The sequence below is a fragment of the Vanessa cardui genome, chromosome 2 (genome assembly GCF_905220365.1).
Source record: "Vanessa cardui chromosome 2, ilVanCard2.1, whole genome shotgun sequence".
NCBI lineage: Eukaryota > Metazoa > Arthropoda > Insecta > Lepidoptera > Nymphalidae > Vanessa > Vanessa cardui.
The window spans coordinates 7,422,461-7,442,923 of record NC_061124.1 but is presented as its reverse complement, the minus strand read 5'-3'; the positions used below and the strand labels follow the sequence as shown (position 1 = coordinate 7,442,923).

The 20,463-nt window shown below is 30.6% G+C and overlaps 1 protein-coding gene across 1 annotated transcript; it reads right to left on the bottom strand.

Moving 5' to 3' along the window:
- Positions 1–4,827: 4,827 nt before the first annotated feature.
- LOC124538533 (serine protease inhibitor 88Ea-like) lies at positions 4,828–19,175 on the bottom strand. Its single transcript, XM_047115622.1, has 8 exons — positions 18,919–19,175; positions 11,206–11,506; positions 10,595–10,762; positions 9,422–9,683; positions 9,149–9,247; positions 8,580–8,710; positions 6,051–6,177; positions 4,828–5,590 (listed from the first exon to the last, which is right to left on the bottom strand). Exons 2-8 carry the CDS (start codon positions 11,497–11,499, stop codon positions 5,430–5,432), a joined length of 1,242 nt encoding a protein of 413 aa, XP_046971578.1. The 5' UTR covers positions 11,500–11,506; positions 18,919–19,175; the 3' UTR covers positions 4,828–5,429.
- Positions 19,176–20,463: the final 1,288 nt, after the last annotated feature.

The following is a 20,463-nucleotide window of genomic DNA, read 5'->3' as shown; positions in this document are numbered from 1 at the left end:
CATTTTACATTTCAATAAAAAAAATAATTTTAAAGTAAATAAAATTGAATTAAATGAAGTATTAAAACGTTAAACTGTAAAAATAACTATGAATAATCGTCGATTTACGTTGACATTTAAGCTATACGGAACTGCAATATTTATCGAGAGACCTCTGCTATAAACCACATAAAGATGTATAACTAAGTACCGCACGAGTTCTCAGACAACGATAATTCTTAATTATTACATTAATACTAGAATAACAAAGAGTCAGTCCGACTTATTTAAAAAGTAGACGCACAGTCTTGGTCATTTTTTACTTGCTAGTTTGAAATATCATTTTAAGACCACAATTATAATTCCTAATCGTCAAAACGATTTAGAATACGTAATTTATTTAGTTTCTATATATTTTTTTATTCTGTTACATAATTTGTTACAGTATTAATAGTCTTTGTGATTTAAAAATAGAGTGAAAGTTTTAACTATTTAATAATGAATGCGTGATCAGCATACGAAATATATTTTAGCAAAAACTTACCAACGATGACTTTGCATGAAATTTATTACATTTTGCTAATTAGCTAAATACTATTGGAAGCCAATAGCGTCACGAACAAGTATTATAGTACCTACTTGATTTAGTACAAAACGTTAAAGTATATCACAAAAAATATATAATTATGGAAGTCATTTTCAAACCATTAACGGAATAAAACAATCTATCTATATGATATAACGGTAACAAATGCAAAATAATAACACAAAATTATACAGCTATGTATGGCTATAGCACACTAGTATGTGGATGGTATAAATAATTCGCTTAATCCTATTGTGATAAAAGTAAGACAAGTGAACAAAAGGCGCATATAAAGTCAGATAGCAGGTCTCGGCGCGGGCGGGCATTGTTTCGGCCGTGTTCCGGCCGCAGCGTCCACACGTCGTAATTAGCTCCATTGTGGGCAGAGCGATGCTATCGACAACGCTTCCGATGGATTTACCTATGTAAGTAACCGCTTTCCACTCATTGTTTCAAGCCTCAAGCTTATTCTATATCTTCGCCATAAGTGAGTAAATAACAAAAAAATATATGTAATCTTTTAACAAGTATTTAATTTGTTAAATGTAATAAAATGTAAATTAACTTTCATCAAATTGTACGACTAGACTAAAGTTTCACAACCGGTTTTCTTACTTTTGTTCAATTAAAATTAAATTATTATGTTACCTTAGGCCACTAAAGGAGTATCGTGTTAATTTAATGTGTCAATACTGATTTATGTTAATGATCAAGTTATTAGACACATAAGGTGACATCTTCAGGAGAGTATTCATAATCAAATGGCATTTTACTTCTTCGATCTTCGATCAGTTTAATTTTTCCAAGAGTATTTACTATATTAAAAATAAAATGATGAATTTATTGTTCGAAAGGGATAATCATTATATAACAAATTTTATCTTTCCTTTATATTTGTTGTCACCGTTGTGTCGACGGTCAGTCAAACAATATACCTATTCGTTTTATTTCTTACTTTTTATTTATTTTCATTTACACGAATACAATTTTGTAGTATATTAAAATTAAAAAAAAAACATTCTATGGGATATACCCTGCAGTTTAAAATGTATTAAATTGGATTAAGAAAATAACAGTTTCATATGCAAATCATATGAATAAAGACAAATGAACAAAGTTGTCACTGAATTGACATGATATCATTACTCAAGATTTTGAATAATCATTATGGACTCATGAAAAAATTGAATATTGAATATCAAAGAAGTTCCAATTGGAATTTTAGAAGTAGAATTATAATGAATGTAAGTAGTTAGGTAGAGATATATTAATCAAAATGGTTGTCGTGCATAATATATCTAGTAGCGCTATTAGCAAATTGTAAGAAATATGTTAATCAAGGTTTGTTTATCAACACTCCTGTGATTGGAATATGTTATTAGATTTGTTCACATTCAAGTTGCTACTCTTATAAGATGTGGCGACTTGTAAACTGGCTATTTGGATTTGGCACGGGTTGAAAAAGATTTTAAGTATTTAAAGTTTATATAGAAAAACAAACATACAAAACTGGTTAATTTGGAATAGGAAAATTATCATGCGTATAATAATTCATCATAATCGCATGAATGGATTAGTAATGTATATTCAGAGGAAAAGCATATAAAGATTCAATCAAAAATCATAATCAAAACATATTCTATACAAGTAGGTTCTACAAGCTTGGTTTGAAACGTCATTTTACAAAACTATATTAAGAAGAGCTAACACACAACATCCGGACTGAAGATTCTACCGAGGAGAACTAGCAAGAAACTCAGTAGTTAATCATTTACAACATTTCAGATTCATTATACATGTATTCATTACAGTTCAGTACAATAATGTGTTTAATATGGGATATATTGAATGATGAGATGGCTGAAAGACGAAAGTTAAGCTCCACTTTTTTTATTATCTTTATAATCTTGTTTTAAATATTATCCTTTAATTATTTTAAAAATTCAAATCATTTGTAAAGTTAAAAACATCTACTGTATTTTATTATAGAAACGAATACCTCGCCCCAAGAAGGATTTATTGACTCAGTAACTTGGAGTTATAAGCTTATCTTTATGTCTAGTGTAGAGATACATAACATTGTTGTAAAAATATTGTGTCGCGAATGTGAGATTTCTACTTTATTAAAAAATCCCGAAAGGGGTCTCGAATTCCAAGATTAAAAATAGACCCAGGAGTTATTTTTTGTAAAATAGTAACAGATTACATATCTTTAGCGTCACCCTAATGTAATATACAATATGACATAATACTACGAAAATAATCAAAATTATATGAGCGGTATCAAGATCATTAAGCTCTCTAACTTTTCTAATAGCATAAACTGCAGAGTTGTGTCTTTATTATAAACTTGTATCGATGACCTTACTCAACAATCCGTCCAAACATAAGACGAATATAATTATTTTAATCACACTGTCAAACAGTAAAATTATTTATTAAGTCGTAAGATGATGTTGTGTAGACTACAAATTTTCTAAATAAATGACTTATTGAAAGCTATAAAACTCCATTGAGTGGAACTGGTAGATAGACCCTGAGACTGACGTATACGAATAAACAAAGTTTAGCTTCATATATTTGTATGTATGTATATATTTAGATACAGATCAAACATTCTTTTATCAGTAGGTATTCTACCTCGGACCTTGGCGCAAGTACCAATAATTATATTGTAGTTTTATTCTGCAAGTGCTAACGTAACGCATTAGTTCAATCAACTGGAGGTGCTAAGGTATATCATTAAATACTATTCTAATTGATAATAACTTCCACATACTCTGAGGTACCAAGCTAATATTTGTAATAAATTGAAATAGCGTTGCTTGTTAAGAAATCTGATTTAAGACCTTGTAAACACATCAATGGATACTTGTCACTTAAATGCATACCGCGTAATGCATGAAAGCAAGTGGAAACGGAACCTTCATTTGTATTTATCTCCTTACGAAGACAGTAAATGTAAATAACAAACAAACAACACGCCGGACAAGCGAATCGAGCCACGCACACTGCATCTATAAGATATACAAACTTACGAATGCTTGTTAAAAGATGTAAACAGCCGTTTGTGATTATTATGAAGCACGCAAACTTTCTAAATACGATGGGTCGTCAATTTTATAGCAAGAGATTTTCCACTATGTAATCAGTAGTTATTAGTAAGGTCAGCTCCGGTTAAAGGAACATATTTTTTAAAGCATGCAAATGATGAATGATTATCGCATTTCGCATACAACGATGCTAATGGACTTAGGAAACTGATTGCTCCGACTCAGTAACTAACCGGCAAATTAATTACCTCTTAAATTTTTATGAAAGTCTATTCAGTTTCTAATTCATTGACTTGGGTATTTTTAATTATAATGAGTATTTGAATTGTACACGAATATATATCTATGCACATTTCGTAGATTAATACACAGTATGCCCCTATAATTACAAGAAAGTGTTCTCAAAATTAGGTATTGTGTGTTCTACATTATTTAAAATAAAACATATGAACTATTAGAAATGAATTTTTGAGATATTTTTTCTGTAGATCGATTTTTTTTTACTTACCTAATAATTAAATCAGTAAGTCTTAAAGGTGTACAGAAAATAATTGAAAATAGTTACTGTGTAAATCACAACTGCGTGGAGTGGTGGCAAAAACAGCATTAAATTAGATTGTATTAAAAAAATACGAAAACAATTAGATTACTTATTTTAATTTATCAATATTAAACCTACTCAATTATCGTGTCAGAACAAAATTTAAAGAGAGTAGCTACAACATTTGCATAATAATCTCTGTGGCTAAATACTCTGCGTACAAACAAAACGTCATAACTACTAAATGCCAATAATAACTTGTCAAATCAAGGTCTACAGATTATAATGTTCAATAAATAAGTTAATAAAAACAAATACGTTTTTTTTTTTATTTTATAGTCTTAAACAAAGCCAAAGTGGACACAGAATTCGTTTTATCTCATTAATGCAATTATTATTCTAATCCGACCAAACCTGTTCTGGTACAGGTAGGCGGATATTTAAATTTTGAATATTTCTTTTAAAGTGTGCATGAAATATTGATCATAAGTTGGATAAATATTTTTAACAAAGCTACTTAAACGAAGTTGTAGGGACTGTTCTATTAAGTTTGTTGTTTAAATAAATTTAAATGATAAAGAAAATTTATAATCTGTGATATGTGACATGTACACGCATTAAAGTTTGCGTACTGAAGAGGATTTTGTAAGAAAATAAAATTGCATTTGTAATAAAAAATAAAATGTCATTTATTTTAGTTTTTAAAGTTATTATTTTCTAGTTCATAATCATCGCGTTACAATAATTTACTACACTTATAACTACTTATACTTGAATGTATTTATAAGTAATATAAAAAAACATTATTTTATTTCTTAATTAACAATGACAACACAATGTCGATCGCTAATAAATCCAATGTCATATCAGAGTTAAAATAAAATAAATAAATATTACTCTCACTCTTATAAGTAACGAATATTTATTAAAGTCGGCAACAGGTAACATCACTGCTAAGAAATCCAAAATATTTTTCCAAAATTCAGCCTTACATATTATATACAGCTAGGTTTATTTAAATTAAATTATCGTTAAAGTCAAAATAGTGAATTCTTAAACAAGGAAAACTGAAAACCTTGAAAACGGCGATTAAAATAAGGCTACAGACATGATTAGCTCGAGATAAATGAGTCAGACATCAAGAGTACTAACAAAAAAATAGATATTTTTAACACATTTTTGTTAAGAAGTACAAATACTTCATCGAATTTAGTATGAAATTGTGACTAAGATAGAACTGATATGTCACCATAGCCCGATCACGTTAAGTTTACTTCTTGGGGTCTCGGTAGACTCCCATGAACAAGACGGAGTTGGTAGGTCGCTCGTAGATGATGTAAACGAAGGGGAAGTTGGCAATGAACACACTCGGCTCGGCTGGCCGCGACGAACGGAAACCGAAGATGGCAGTCGCAGCCGCCGCTACCGTTCCTGCAAACATCAAAGATGCCTTTTGAATATGATTCCTTCTATCATTAAGAACGAGTCCACGAAACACTTGACACGGATAATGAGTGACGTGTTTTGCTTTTAAACGGTATATCGGTAAAACTAAAACGTGGCTTTTAATAATCATCTTTGAATAGTCGTATCTGTTAAAAAACTTTGTTACGTATCTTTTGGTACTTAAAATTTGTATCAACATTTTACTTGAGATGTTGTTAATAAAATATATGCATTACACTTATATAGCGGGTTCTTGAGTCTTGATTGTTAATCATATTCATGATATTCTCAACGTATAGAAGGACTCGTTTATTATTTTTAATGTTACCAACTTTTTATGTGTATAAATGTAACAAAATAACTGTATGTTTGAATATACTTTACGTAAAGTCAATAAATTATTTCCATTTTTGAAAACATCTGAATAAAATCTGGTTCAACTGACCTTCCTCGTCGACCTGAATTTTTGCTTTGTGAACGGCGTCATCGAAAACAATGCCGTGATCATCAGACAGCGTGCTGAAGTCCGCCGATGAGTTAAACAGGTCACCCACGCCCATTGTGTCTAGGATCTGCAAAATTAATAGTTAAAAAAATTAGTCATGAACTACTTCATAGTCTAAGCAACCTTTGAAATATTGAAAGATTTAGAACACGTTCAGTAGGGATTTGTATGATAATCGTTTGTAAAAAATACATTGGTAGAAAAAGCATAATATTCAAAACAAGATTTTATAGAAGATAAAAAAGCGTGGAGCTAATATCCGTTGACTTCCACGCAGGATATATTAATTTAAATAATTGTATTTAACTAACATGACTTTGTATTTTTAAATGTTAAAAAAGAGTAACTACTGAGTTTCTCGTCGGTTCTTCTCGGTAGAATCTACTTTCCGAACCAATTCAAAAATGCTTGTAAAAGCCTACTTGAATAAAGTTTATTTTGATTTGATTTGATTTGATACAAATAGTATACACGTATTAATTATCAACAGTAAAGTTACGGCCTGGTGCACCTGGTATATTTTAGCCATGTAAATATCAAGAAAATTTTTGATTCCTCAATATGTAAAGATTTTTTTGTATCGACTTTGTAAGTTTTCATGAATTGCAATTTATTATATCGTCTATTTAATTTAATGAAACGTTTGTCTGTCCGTACTTTATTCGTTGCCGCATTTTTCATCATATTCTGTTGACATGACAATTTGTAAAGTTATTTACACTTGCGTTTTAGATCTAGTTAGCTTTCACAGCCAGGATTTCACGCGATCATGATTTATATAGCATGTAGCTGTTTTTAATTCTGATTTAAATTTATAAATTTAAACCCGACAATGCTATTTTTTTTTTAAATAAGTATTTACTATACATTAAAAAAATATTTAATCCTGAATGGATAAAACAATATTTGCTATTGCAAGTTGTTTGTGTTTAAAGTTTAATGCACGATAAAAAGATAAGAGACTCATTTGAAACAAATGATAATAATTATTTAACCCTAACATTTCTTCAATCACCAGAGATTTCCTGATGTTTTCATTCGATGAAGAATTTTCAAAATTCGAATGAAATAATTCAGAGAAAAAAGTTTTTAATACTTTTATGTTTTACTAACACACTTCCTACTTTATCGTCGCGTTTTCAGTTTTATTATATTATTACTAGGGACCCGACCCGGCTTCGCACAGATGCAATGCTAAATATATAGATAAATACTAAATATAGTAGAAATTGTCTAAATTATCAGTGTTTATTTACAATATTGTCCACGTATTACATACAAAATACTTTCTCTCAAATCACTCTATCTATTAAAAAAAACCGCTTCAAAATCCGTTCCGTAATTCTAAAGATCTAAGCATACATACGGAAAGACATCAGTAATCGACTTTGTTTTATACTATGTAAAGATAAAAATAAATTTCCTAATTAAAGTGCATATTGTATATTGCACAGAAACAGTATTTATAATAACCATTGATTAATACAACATCATAATTATGTGTTATAAATAAGAAACATATCAATCATTTTAAATTTATATTCAATATATACTAATTAATTATGTGTTTCTATTTACAAATTAGCAAGTCACGTTTTTGCAATATATAATAATTATAATTGAAAATGCATAATACAGGAAAAAATAATATAAAAAATGTATTACTTATACAATTCACGAGTCCTTTAATATATTCCGAATGCCAGCTCATTATTAAAAATATGTTTTAAGTTTTCTATTAATTATCTGTTTATTTAAAACACTCTCCAGAATAGATTTTATTATGTATTTATTTTAAATGATGTGTGTTGTCTCTTGGATAAAAAAATGATGAAATTATATGTAGGTAAATTAATATACATAATTAAATAACTATATTTATTTCCAACAGTAATTGTTATTATTGTTTAAACGTTTGTTCACGTGCATCGCAATTAGGTGATTCAAACAAAAAAAATATTCATTAAAAAAAAACAATGTTTGGATTAAAATTACAGAAAAAAAATGTATTTCTTCAGATCGAAATTACTTTTGTGTTGGCAATACAGGAACATAAACTTACAACTCAAGTTCAGTCTAAAATAACAACTTTTCAGTTGTAAATGTGCATACGTAACAAAAATGTAAACAAATGTCGAGAATTGCGTTTTCGTATAGGACGCGTCTAATAAAACAACAAACACAGCCAGCCCCTTTGAAACATTTCTTATAAGATCAAAACACGGAATATAAAATAAGGCATGATACAGCCATTTGCTTGTAGGGACAAGCACAGCGAGCCTATTTATAATTGATTTATTTAACAGAAAGTTAATGTGATAATCAATCAATGAACATTTTTCTTCTAAGGCATTCCCATATATGATATGTCGTTTTATTAATAAATTTGATATTTTACGTGTAATTAATAGACTAATTACAATGTTACCATAATAAATAAAATATTATATAGCAGAAAAATTGACTTACCGATCTTAGGGGCAGATGCCTCTCGATGGTGAATTTAGGTATTTCGACGACGACTTCTCGGCCCATGTAACTTTCCTCCACCACGGCTGAGAGGCGCTCCGGGGTCAAGTTGGCGATTATATTCGTCACTCCTTCGAACAAGAACAGATTATGTTTAAATAATTTTATACTGAATCTTCTACTTTCTTACCCATATCATACAATCCAAATTTCTATACTAAGTAAAATACTAATAGTTGAAATATTATAGTTGAAAACAGTACGTTTCGTATACATGTTTTCTACCAAATATATATGTAAGGACTGACACATTACAGTACAGTATGTAATAAAAATTAAATGACATTATGCAACGCATCAGGGAAAACGTATAATAATTTTTAAATTCCAAATAATTCCTTTTCCTTCATTTTAGTTAAATGTTTAATTGAAAACGAATTTTGGCATTCCAGATTTAAACAAATCTAACAAACAACTAATAAGTCATGTTATAATAAATAATTTAACTGAAACTGGAAAGAAACTAAAAATACATTATTTTGTTGAGTACGAAATTTGTTTTTTCTCACCTTCCTTCATGGAGTATGGGGGGAGTAGGATGTACATGCTGATGTCGTTGCCTTTGTAGGGAAGCTCCAGGATCTGCGCGCCGAGGTCATCGCTAACCGCTGCAAGCAAACAATATCAATAAACGAATGGCACAAACTTTCATAGAAAACATATAAATTGTATTGGCAATAATTAAGACTATTTGTAATGATTGTGTGTGTCTCAATTATGTTATTGATTTTCACTATTTGCAATTATTGAGAAGAGAATAATAATTAAAAAAAAATAGTTACTGTAGTGGAAGATCCCTTTCTGCCTCATAAAAGGTACGAGGGTCTGGCGCGTTTCAGACACGAAAAACACTTGTTTCTTCGTCCTCTCTGCTGGGAACTTGTACGCCCAGACGCCTTTGAAATATGCAGCGTTAGCCAGGACGAGTTTCGTAGTGTCCATCACACCATCTACAGGTATCAAGTCCTTAATATTGTTCTTGGTGATGCGAGCCACCCAATCGTTTATATGTTGACGCGATTGTTCGGGGCTTTGGCGGAAGTTCTGTAAATAATATAACGCGACTTTAAATTAAAGAGGTTATAGTGTATAACACGTTGTTTTCTTTATTCAAATCATGTCGCTCTGTTAGTGCACGAACGGTGTATGTACATTATACGGAAATTATTTTACTCGTTGAAAGCTTTATTTTAAACGCTGGTACCATCCAATAGTCTTTATTTGAAACTGATAAAACTAACGGGTATGGTAGGTACTACCGAGTAATTCTATCGCCATACAGCAATGTTTTTTACTGTGTACAATGATTTGAAAAATAATAGGATAAAAAACATCTAAATCCAATGATTCAAGATGTAGATAATGATTTGTATCTCACAAAACCCATGGGTGACTGATTTATAAATCAAGTTACTTAAAGCAAATCCTCCTATTAGAAAGAATCTTACTACTAATTTTACGACTTAGTATAGAAGAATAACGAAAACGGGTCTTAATGCAGACGTTTACATCGCTAGACAAGCTAATATAGTTTTCAAGTATAAATATTACTAAATAGAAATATTAGATTTGAATTTTCTTTACAGTAACGTATGAGTACCTACCTAACACTGTCATTATTTGAAGAGCTTAGTCACAGTAATCAATAGACAACAGCTTTGTTAACTCAGCTAATACCTTGAATGCGATGTGTCGCAAGTACGGCTACAACTACGTCCAAATTTTACTCTCTCTTGCGTCTCTTAGATATAGCGCAAGTAACACATTCAACTCTCAACTTTTCTATATATTTAGATATGAGTATTGAGTAAAAAAGGCCTATTTTAATATTAAAAACAGACACTCCAATTTTATTATTTGTAAAGATGACTATAAAAACTTTCAAATGTAGGTCAAGAAATAATTAGCGTATCTAATTGAAAAGATGAGGTGAAAATTTCTTTATATATTATTACCAGTGGCTCGAGTTCTTCGCCAAGTAGGTCAAGCAGGCACTGGCGTAACTGAAGTTCTTTGTCAACAAACATCTTGTTGGCGTTCGTGAATTCGTAGCTGTCACTGTTGTTGTTGAACGCGCGCGACCGCTTGTCAACTTTGTATGCCATCAGCAAGTTCACCTTGTCCTGAAAATATGGCGTGGTATGGCATGAGCAAACATTCATTCTGTGACATATTATGTAATTGAACATATACACAATCGATACAAATGTCAAATAAGAATAAAAATATATGTAGGTACTTTTATTAATTCATAGTTTTTTACGTTTCAAATGTATTCGTGCGTCAAAACAAACAATTCATATGCATGAAATAGTAAAGTGATATCACTGCTTGGCAGAGGCTTTATGATAAAAAAGTTTGATGTTTATTCAACACGTCTCGAGTTCGGAGCGAAATACGTGTATGTGAAAAAAAATATTTTCCTTCATCGACCGAGAATAAATATAAACACAAATTAGGCACTAGCTAATTAAGTGGTGCAGGCTAGGATTTTAATCCGCACCTTACGACAAGATCAGTTTTCAATGGAATAACTTGCTCTAAAAATCAGTATTAAAATATTTACCAGGGTGTCAGATATGCGAAGAGACTCCTTTAAAGATTTCTCCGTTTGTCCACCCGCGGCGAAGTAACCAAGAAGTAATGCATGATACACCGAAAATGGTGAAAAGAAAATATTGTCATCAGGAACAGCATTGTTTATAGTATTGAAAAGATTCAGTGTGAATTCCAACTGATTTTTATATAAGCTTGAACGAGCAGCTGGGTCGGGTTTCTTGGCGGCGTCATCTTTGTAAAAGCATTGACTGTTAACAGATGTCGATAGAGCGAAAAGCAATAGTACGCCTAACTTCAGCATCTTGGTTCTGAAACAAAAGATTATACATTGAATAATTTATACAAAGTACACATTGTGTACAGAAATTAAAAGTTATATAATAACTCTCTATTCCTTTACTTTCATAATCTCATCTTCGAAATCGACACGATCGGAAGCTATACCCAAGGGCTTTAATTATTATTACTTCCCAATAATTAAGTAATAACTAATACCTTTTAGAATTATATGAATATAACTTTTATTAAATTGTTTTTAAAATCTTATAATAATAATGTTATTGAAATAAAAAATTAACGATACGAAATACAGGAATAATGAGGCTTAGTTGAATAAAACCTTGTTATTGCTATGATTAAAAAAAAACAAAGAAATGTCAATAATTTTGCTTTTTAAGTTTGACATTTGCGTTGCGTCTCCATAAAAACTTTCACTGATGCGAATCGCTCACTCCTCCATGCAAATGCCTTAAAAAGGGGCACTAAGTTTTCTTTTCGCGTATTTATATAGATAACAAAATAAATCAATCAATTAATAATATTAAACCCTTTGAAAATTTCAAAACATTTTTTCCAGTGCCGAATAGAAGTTGGTTCATCTCATCTTTAACATTTCGTAATCACTTTCTAGTGCTGTCATGCTACGATGTGGAGGGGACGCCGGGTAGAAACTAAGATAATGAATCATAGCATATTAAACATAAAAACGTTGCGTTATTGAGACTTCTGTAAGCTAAAGTTATTTTTGTTAATTAATTGTTGAAAGATAACTCTTTATATTAATAACGTTCTTCTTTATTCAAATTAAGCAAATAATATATAAAGAGATACAGTAATGAAAATTAAAGTTATCACAATGTTCCCGGTTCCAGCATATTCTGCCGAGCGCGAGTTTAAATTCCCGCCAATGTTTTCTTTTTTTTATAATGTTGCCCACTTCAAAATCCGTAGCGACAACACTTCTACGTAAAAATTTTGATCATGACCTTTTGTAAGTGCTCTTTGCTCCGTCCAACAAAAACTACATCAGAATTTATAAATAAAATCCTGTCTTAACAACCTGCTTATTAGTATATATTTGATCTTTGAATTACAATAAATAGTAAACAATGTTAACGTCCCAACACGTCACAAGTAACCTTTATGGTGCATTTGTAGAAGATTTGTCACGATACATTAGCAACGCCACGGTCGCGTTAACCCTGAGCATTACATGGGAAATCCCATCTGAGTCGTGTCCATATTACGTATGAATTTTTAATTAATTATAATCTATGTCGAATTCTATTTATACTGGGGCTTTACGTGCGATACTGAAACACGAACCGTTTTATTATAGTAAACATTCAAATTTTATTTTAAAAAACACGAGAATATTGCTTTTTTATACGGATAACTGTTTTCATCTAAAAATAAGCATTTGAATTTAACATAAATTTGGACCCAGAAAGATCCTCCTACTTTCATATCGTTGAACTATTGAGCGCACAGAATTGATTGTCGTCAAAACAAATTATGTCATAGGTACGCTATGATGTTAATTTATAAGATAAATATTAGTAAATTTGTTCCGATGTTGTTCAATGAAATAATACATATAAAATATTATATATTCATTCAAATAAAATAGAATTACAAAATTATTAAATCAAGCAATCTTTATTGTTCTTTAAATTAAAATATTTCTAAAATCATTTATCCATTGCAAATTATTTTCACCTTCGCATATCTTTATATACCAAACAGGTAGATCCGGTCAGAGTATAATCATACAAGGATGTGTCATTTTTGAATATTCACGTATGTTCCAACGGAAATAGTACATTGAAAGAAGGACATTTTTAAGTGTTACAATTACTCTTTAATTCACCGACAATGACACAAATACAAACAGGGAATCCCAAATATCCTTGGACAATAGCTTCATAATGCGCGTATTTCCCTTCGTGTTGCAGATCAGCGCGCGGAGAAAGTCAACACGTCACCGACATTCGTTACACAACAAGCGGCCACAAAGCGTGTCAATACTTATTATACTCAATGATAACTCGTAAAGGATTAACTATATTCTGTATTAACCCGCCCCGACTTCTCACGGGTGTAATGCTAGTACTAAATATACTATAGACTTTATTTATTTACGACATCTCATTAGAAACATCAACATCTATATTCTCCATGTATTATATACAAAAACCTTCCTCTCGAATCACTTTATCTATTAAAAAAAACCGCATCAAAATCCGTTGCGTAGTTTTAAAGATCTAAGCATATATGGACAGAGAAAGCGATTTTGTTTTAAACTATGTAGTTTAGATAAGCAATTTGACATCGAGGAAAATAAATGTATTTATCTTTGTCATTAAAATGATCTTTGGGTTTAAACATGTTTGAAAATATAAATAGAATTGCGTTGGAGTATGCATTGAATCAATGCAATTCTATTAATTTTTCAAAGATAGTATTTTAAAGAAATATCTTTTATTTATAATGAGAAGTTAAAGAAACGAAACTATTATCAAACATCGATTTAGTTTGGCTTCTAAGATAATCTTCATAATGCCATTATTACAATAATGGTATTACGGCCACACTTGAACGGCTGAAGTGATTTCAATAAAATGTGGCCTAGACTTTGTGGTAAATACATAAAATATAATGTTTACTTTATTTTATTGTGTAGGTTGGCGGACGAGCATATAGGCCACCTGATGGTAAGTGGTCACCATCACGCATATACAATGACGCTATAAGAAATATTAACTATTCCTTACATCGTCAATGTGCCACCAACCTTGGAAAATAAGATGTTATGTCTCTTGTGCCTGTAGTTACACTGGCTAACTCACCCTTCAAACCGGAACACAACAGTACTGAGTATTGTTATTTGGCAGTAGAATAACTGATGAGTGGGTGGTACCTACCCAGACGGGTTTGCACAAAGCCTTAAGTTACTCAAATAATTGTAATTAAATTAAATAAAGCCATACTAAACTCGCGTGTTAATTTATCGTGGAACGAGTATTAATGAATGTTAAGTCCGAATCGAAACATGTTTAAAACTAACGTTAATTTTAATGACCAAAATAAACATATGAATTTTTCATAAAATGCGAAATTATTTAAAAATACACAAAAAAGAACTTTATATTTCCGCGACGTCAAATTAAAAAAAAATTATGTTATACCAACTCCGTCAAAATTTACCGTTACTTGATTTAACAGGTATTAAGCTGTCAATAATATACAACAAAATATTTTAAATTGTAAACTTACTGACACAAATATATCGAGAGAGATAAGATGATGGACTACTGAAAATAATTAGTTATATACGGTAATTAAATAATATGAAACAATTTTGGCTGAAGAACAACTTGCCCTTGACCGGTTTTAACTGTTTTAAAAATATGTTTATATTATAATTCATATTACATTTCAAAAAACGGTAACACCGAATAATATCTAGATTATTCTAGATTTTTTTAAAGCTTTTATTTTTAATTTAGTAGAAACTAGATAAGATTCTTCTGCTTACGCACGCTATTGAGTCCGGGTGTTTTTGTAATACTTGCATAAGAGCGATGCCATGGACAATACGCAGACAGATTTACAATTAGTTTCGATGGGTTCGGTCCATGTTATTGACATCGAATCAATAGCAGACATAGTTTTTTATTTATTACGTAATATGCCAGTGACATTATTATTTTGACAGAAAAAAGGTTGGTATGTTAATTCAAATTGCATTACTTTACATATGTGAATTAATATTCTCATGCATTAAATATTTACGTACTTAGTGCAAAATTATCCTTAACGTGTCAAATTATTAGGACCTACTCGTGAATTCAATGTAATGAAAATCTTTTGAAATAAATGCAGCAGAAAATAATTTCATATTATTTCTATTTATGTAAATCCTACACTTAGTCGACCGAGCAGGACTTTTGTAAAACATAAGTACCTACTGTGTAAATTGAGCATTACCAACAGTTTTTTTTTCTTTAAATATCGATTGCAAAAAATTAAGCTTGGCAAGTGTATTGGACATAAATATGTCCAATACACTTGCCAAGTATGTGCTATGTATGTATGTATGTATGTGCTATGCAAATGTAGTAATAATAACTGTTATTATTGTTATCGGGATTTTTTCACATTATTATTTTTACAAATTATCATAAAAATTGTGTATAATAACCACCGTCTTTGAAATGACATAGGTAATCATAATTATAATCATCAAATTTGTTTTAAGCCTAGCCTACTGCTGAGTATATACTCACTCAGTTTTCAAACAGATATCCCAGAGTCGGAGTAAATTAGCAGGGTATATACCGATTGATTAAAGGATTTGGTTTATAGAGTCAGGGCCGGATTTAGGGGAGGGCAACCGGGGCAACTGCCCTGGGGCCTCCACATGAGAGGGGGCCACAGTTTTCAGCAAGTTAACAAATACTGAGATATAGTCAAATTATAATAATGTTACTATTTAATATTTTAAAAGTTACCGATACAAATACAAAACAATTCATAGCTTACTGATTGAAATAAAAAAAAACTAAGTAATTCATAATAATATAATTATTAGGGTGTTCACGCTTCTGTTTGTCTAGGGCCCTCACTGCTTTGTGGCCCCGGGGCCTCCACACCTTAAAATCCGACTCTGTATAGAGTGTGGTAACAAGGTAGATCTAAATTGTTCGGACAATGTAAAATACCACAAACTTTTGCCTCCCTTTGTCCAGGAAATATTGTGCTTTACCTTGTACAGCTTTCCCATATCTTTTTAAGTACTTATAAATTTAAAAAACGATGTCATTAACAATAGTTCTAAATCAGTACGCTTCTTATATTATAAAGTAGTAAAAAAGGTAAAGTAACAAAGTAAAGTAAGCCTGTAAATTTCCCACTGCTGGGATAAGGCCTCCGCTTCCATCAAGGAGAGGGTTTGGAACATATTCCACCACGCTGTTCCAATGCGGGTTTGTGGAGTGCACATGTGGCAGAATTTCGATGAAATTGCAGGTTTCCTCACGACGTTTTCTTTCACCGCCGAGCACAAGATGAATTATAAACACAAATTAAGCACATACAGTGGTGCTTGCCTGGGTTTGAAGTTTTGAACCCGAAATAATCGTTTAAGATGCACGCATTCTAAACACTGGGCCATCTCGGCTCCTTATTATTATTTACATATTATCAATTAAAAACTTAATGTCTTACGCTTCTTATATTAAACAATTGCATTATTATAAGATAAAAAGTTGATATTAACGCTATGTTACGTTGTCTACACCTAAATGCATCATTTTATTTATTCATTCACTCACTCATTAAGTTATCATCTTGTTCAAATAACTATATCTCGAAAAACATAATTTTAAATAAATTTTATATTAAAATATTGTCCTACAAAAAGCTTTGTACTTACTACAAAGCGCATATGAGACATTTGCAAAAACGCGTTTTTTTCAAGATTTCGGCTGACAGGTGGCAATCGTTATATATAAACTCCCGGATTTACACTATCAGGTTATTAAATTCACGTAAGCCTTTACTTGAATGAACCTAATCGATTCATATTAATCTAGACTTAAATCCATATCATTATGATGAACGAGAAATCATACCAAATTGATCGCCGGTTCCCATAAATTTTTATTAACTATGCCTACTTTTAATACATGTGTTCCATATTTAAAGGTACTACAGTCTATACCAACCAAATCCAAGAAGTAATATACAAACTTTAGATTTACGTATTTCATGGAATTTGCTAATAAATAAGTAATATCGTGCATTACTAAGAGACTATGATTATTATATTATTACATATACATATATTACAACACTATTAAACTCTACTATTTATATCCACTTTAATTTTCCAATAACAGATTAGATGACGTTTTTGTTCAAATCGCCAATTTTTCGCAAAACCATAGTCAATACCATCGATTAATCAAGCGCTCGACTAATTATTTCGCAACAATTTGCAAATATTGTGTATTCTGCTTTGCTTTCTCTTGGAATAGATTATTAATCCATCACTTCGTAAATTCAAGGGAGCTCGGTATGAACTTCTGCGTTGTCAATAACTATAGAAGTGTGACAGTAACACCCGATCTTTTAGGCTTATAAGATATAACAGAAGTCGCTCTAGAATAGCCATGATATGTACAAAGAATTAGACGCGTGAAGAGATTGAGTTGGTTCATCAACTCTGAAAATGTGTGCCATAGAGAGATTTATCAACAATTTTGCCAAAGCGTTTCAAGTACCTACTTAGAAACATTGACATTGGCACCTGGTAGAGATATTAGCGTGACACAGTAGATAATTGTTGATTGTTAATTCTAGACACACACAAAGTAAGCCAACTCCCAAAAGTATATTATATTGGAAAACCCAAAAAACTCCATAACAAAATACGATAGGAGATCACTTTCATTGAAAGGCCAAACCGAATGGCATATATCATTCAAATAGAAGAATTTTATAACAAAACAAATTAAAAAAAAATCAAAATAAAAGAATAAAAAATCGTAAAGTTTGAATATGTATATAGTAAATTCCTACATACTTTTTTATTTACCTACATTGTATACATTGCTCGATGCAAAATGTGTTATTATGATTGTTGAATTTTCAATCAAATTTTAAATATTTTCAGAATTAATTATAAATTATTATTTGTCAATTAATACCGATGATAAATCTTGATTTATTTTTAAATTGTTATTATAAAAATGTACTTCTTAATTATATTATTTCTAAAAGTATTTGTAAAATATGCTTCACAGTAAACACGAGAAAAGTATTGTTAGTACATCTAATACTTATGTGATTGAAGGTATAAAATATCGAGCGGGGATAGTGGTTGCGGCACACTTTCCACTCCTACATTTAACATACATATTTCGAAGAAAAATACAGCTATTTACTGTAACGTAACTCATAGTATTACGTTATTAGGCCCGTAACAGAATCCGGTACCAAAACTTTACCAAACATTTTTATTTCAAAACGTTTTTGTCCCTTTTTTAGATGATATATTTTTATTATATTTTTGTACTAACAGCAAATATAGAAAATGTTTTAATAATTAACCACGATAAAATTTAACGAAGAAAAATAGAAATGGTAAACTGTTTACGTTAATAAACTGTATTTTAAGTAAATAATAATAAGAAGTATCAGTGTTATTGTATGGTAGGTTATCTAAACAATTACTTCAATAAGGCTCAAGTGACACATTGATAGTGAAACAAGCGGCACAATGACTCAAAATTATAGACGTTTTCCTCGTATTTTCGAATAAACTTGGCTCTTTAGCAGACAATTTAAAATTAGTTTTATGGTCTCATATTCAAGTCACATAGTATGAAGAAACTCAATAAATATTTACATATTACAAAAAAAAAACTGGACTCACCGCTGTGTAGACGAGGCGACGTTTCAATTGTTATGGCGTTCAAAATAATAATTCCATAAAAGATGTAACAAAATTGTTTCCTGAAATGTTAATCCACAGGTCTTCTTGTTCTTTCGATTTAGTATTAGATTTAATATAAGTCTGTGATATCTTCGCGCAAAATTAACGTCTTGTTCGAGTGAGACTCTGAGGCAGACTAAATGAGGACCAGCCGCTATTCTCTTTTATTAGTGTTGGTAAACTGGTATTGCTCGTGCTCGAATCAACTGCGCTGCGCTGGCTCCAATGACAACAGAACTGAACAGCTGAAATAAATTCATTTTTTTATCAGACATTTCAAGTGGTAGATAGGTGAGCGACTATGCACTATTAATATTGCTCATATAGCCATAATATACCGTATTATTTACGTACCGTTGGATACTTTATACGACGCAAACTAAACACATCCCTTTGACCCGGTTTCATTATAATTCGAGGAAAAACCCTATAACGGAAACGTATCTTTAATATCTTTAAGTACCTACTTACTTCGTCTGTAAGTTATTTTAAGACAAAAAAGTATTATGATTTATCGTAACAAAAATCGCATTACAATATTTATGTTTACATTTGATTTTTCAATATGTACTAAAAATTAAGTCAAAATAAAAAATAAATACTTTAGGAAATCCATTTTTACACGTTTTATTCTTCATCTCTTTTTTTATTGTTATATATCATAAGACATATATGTGATCATATATGTCCAAGAGCATGGTAAAACCTACATTTTCTGGTGCCAAAATATCGGTATAACCAAATAAGCACCCCAAATGTGAACAAAATATGGGTAGATAAGTAGGTTTAGTATAGTAATAGAGAGCATTTTTTTTTTAATTTAAAGATCTCCCCTGTTACTTTATTACAAATGACAAATCACTGGTTTAAAAAAAACCGAGACATGAATTTCGACCCCCTAATGATCTAAGTATTCGAACTAGTAGGTCATCACGGCTCAATCAAAGCAAAAAACGATCGAATGACCCGAACGTGAAAGTACGGTAGTTATAACGTAAACAATAACTTTTAGTATATTAATATTAAAATGGATTAATTCAATCGGAAGGTCCAGAATTTTTAACTTTTTTTTCCTTTTAGGAAACACCAAGAATGATACGATATTAGTTTTTCTATTGTCAGAATTTGTGTTTTGTGGATAAATATTTTACTCTTTTCATAGTGATATTTTCATAAAAATAGCTATTATGGATAATTCAATAATAAAGTGGATTTTTAATTGAAACTAACTAACCGCGAATATAATCAAATAAATTATGAAACGCTGAATTACTTACATACAAAAAAATATTATATAAATAAATATGTGGAATAATATTTCAACCTCACTAAATATTGCATTCGGTAATATTAATTTCGCATACCATAAGTATGAGGAATCGTCTTATATTTCTGACCTTAGTGTTAGTGGAACGCCGACATTCACTTAGAAAAGTTAGAAAGTCCGCGATATTCGCGTGATTGATCTATTGTTAGTTCTCTTAT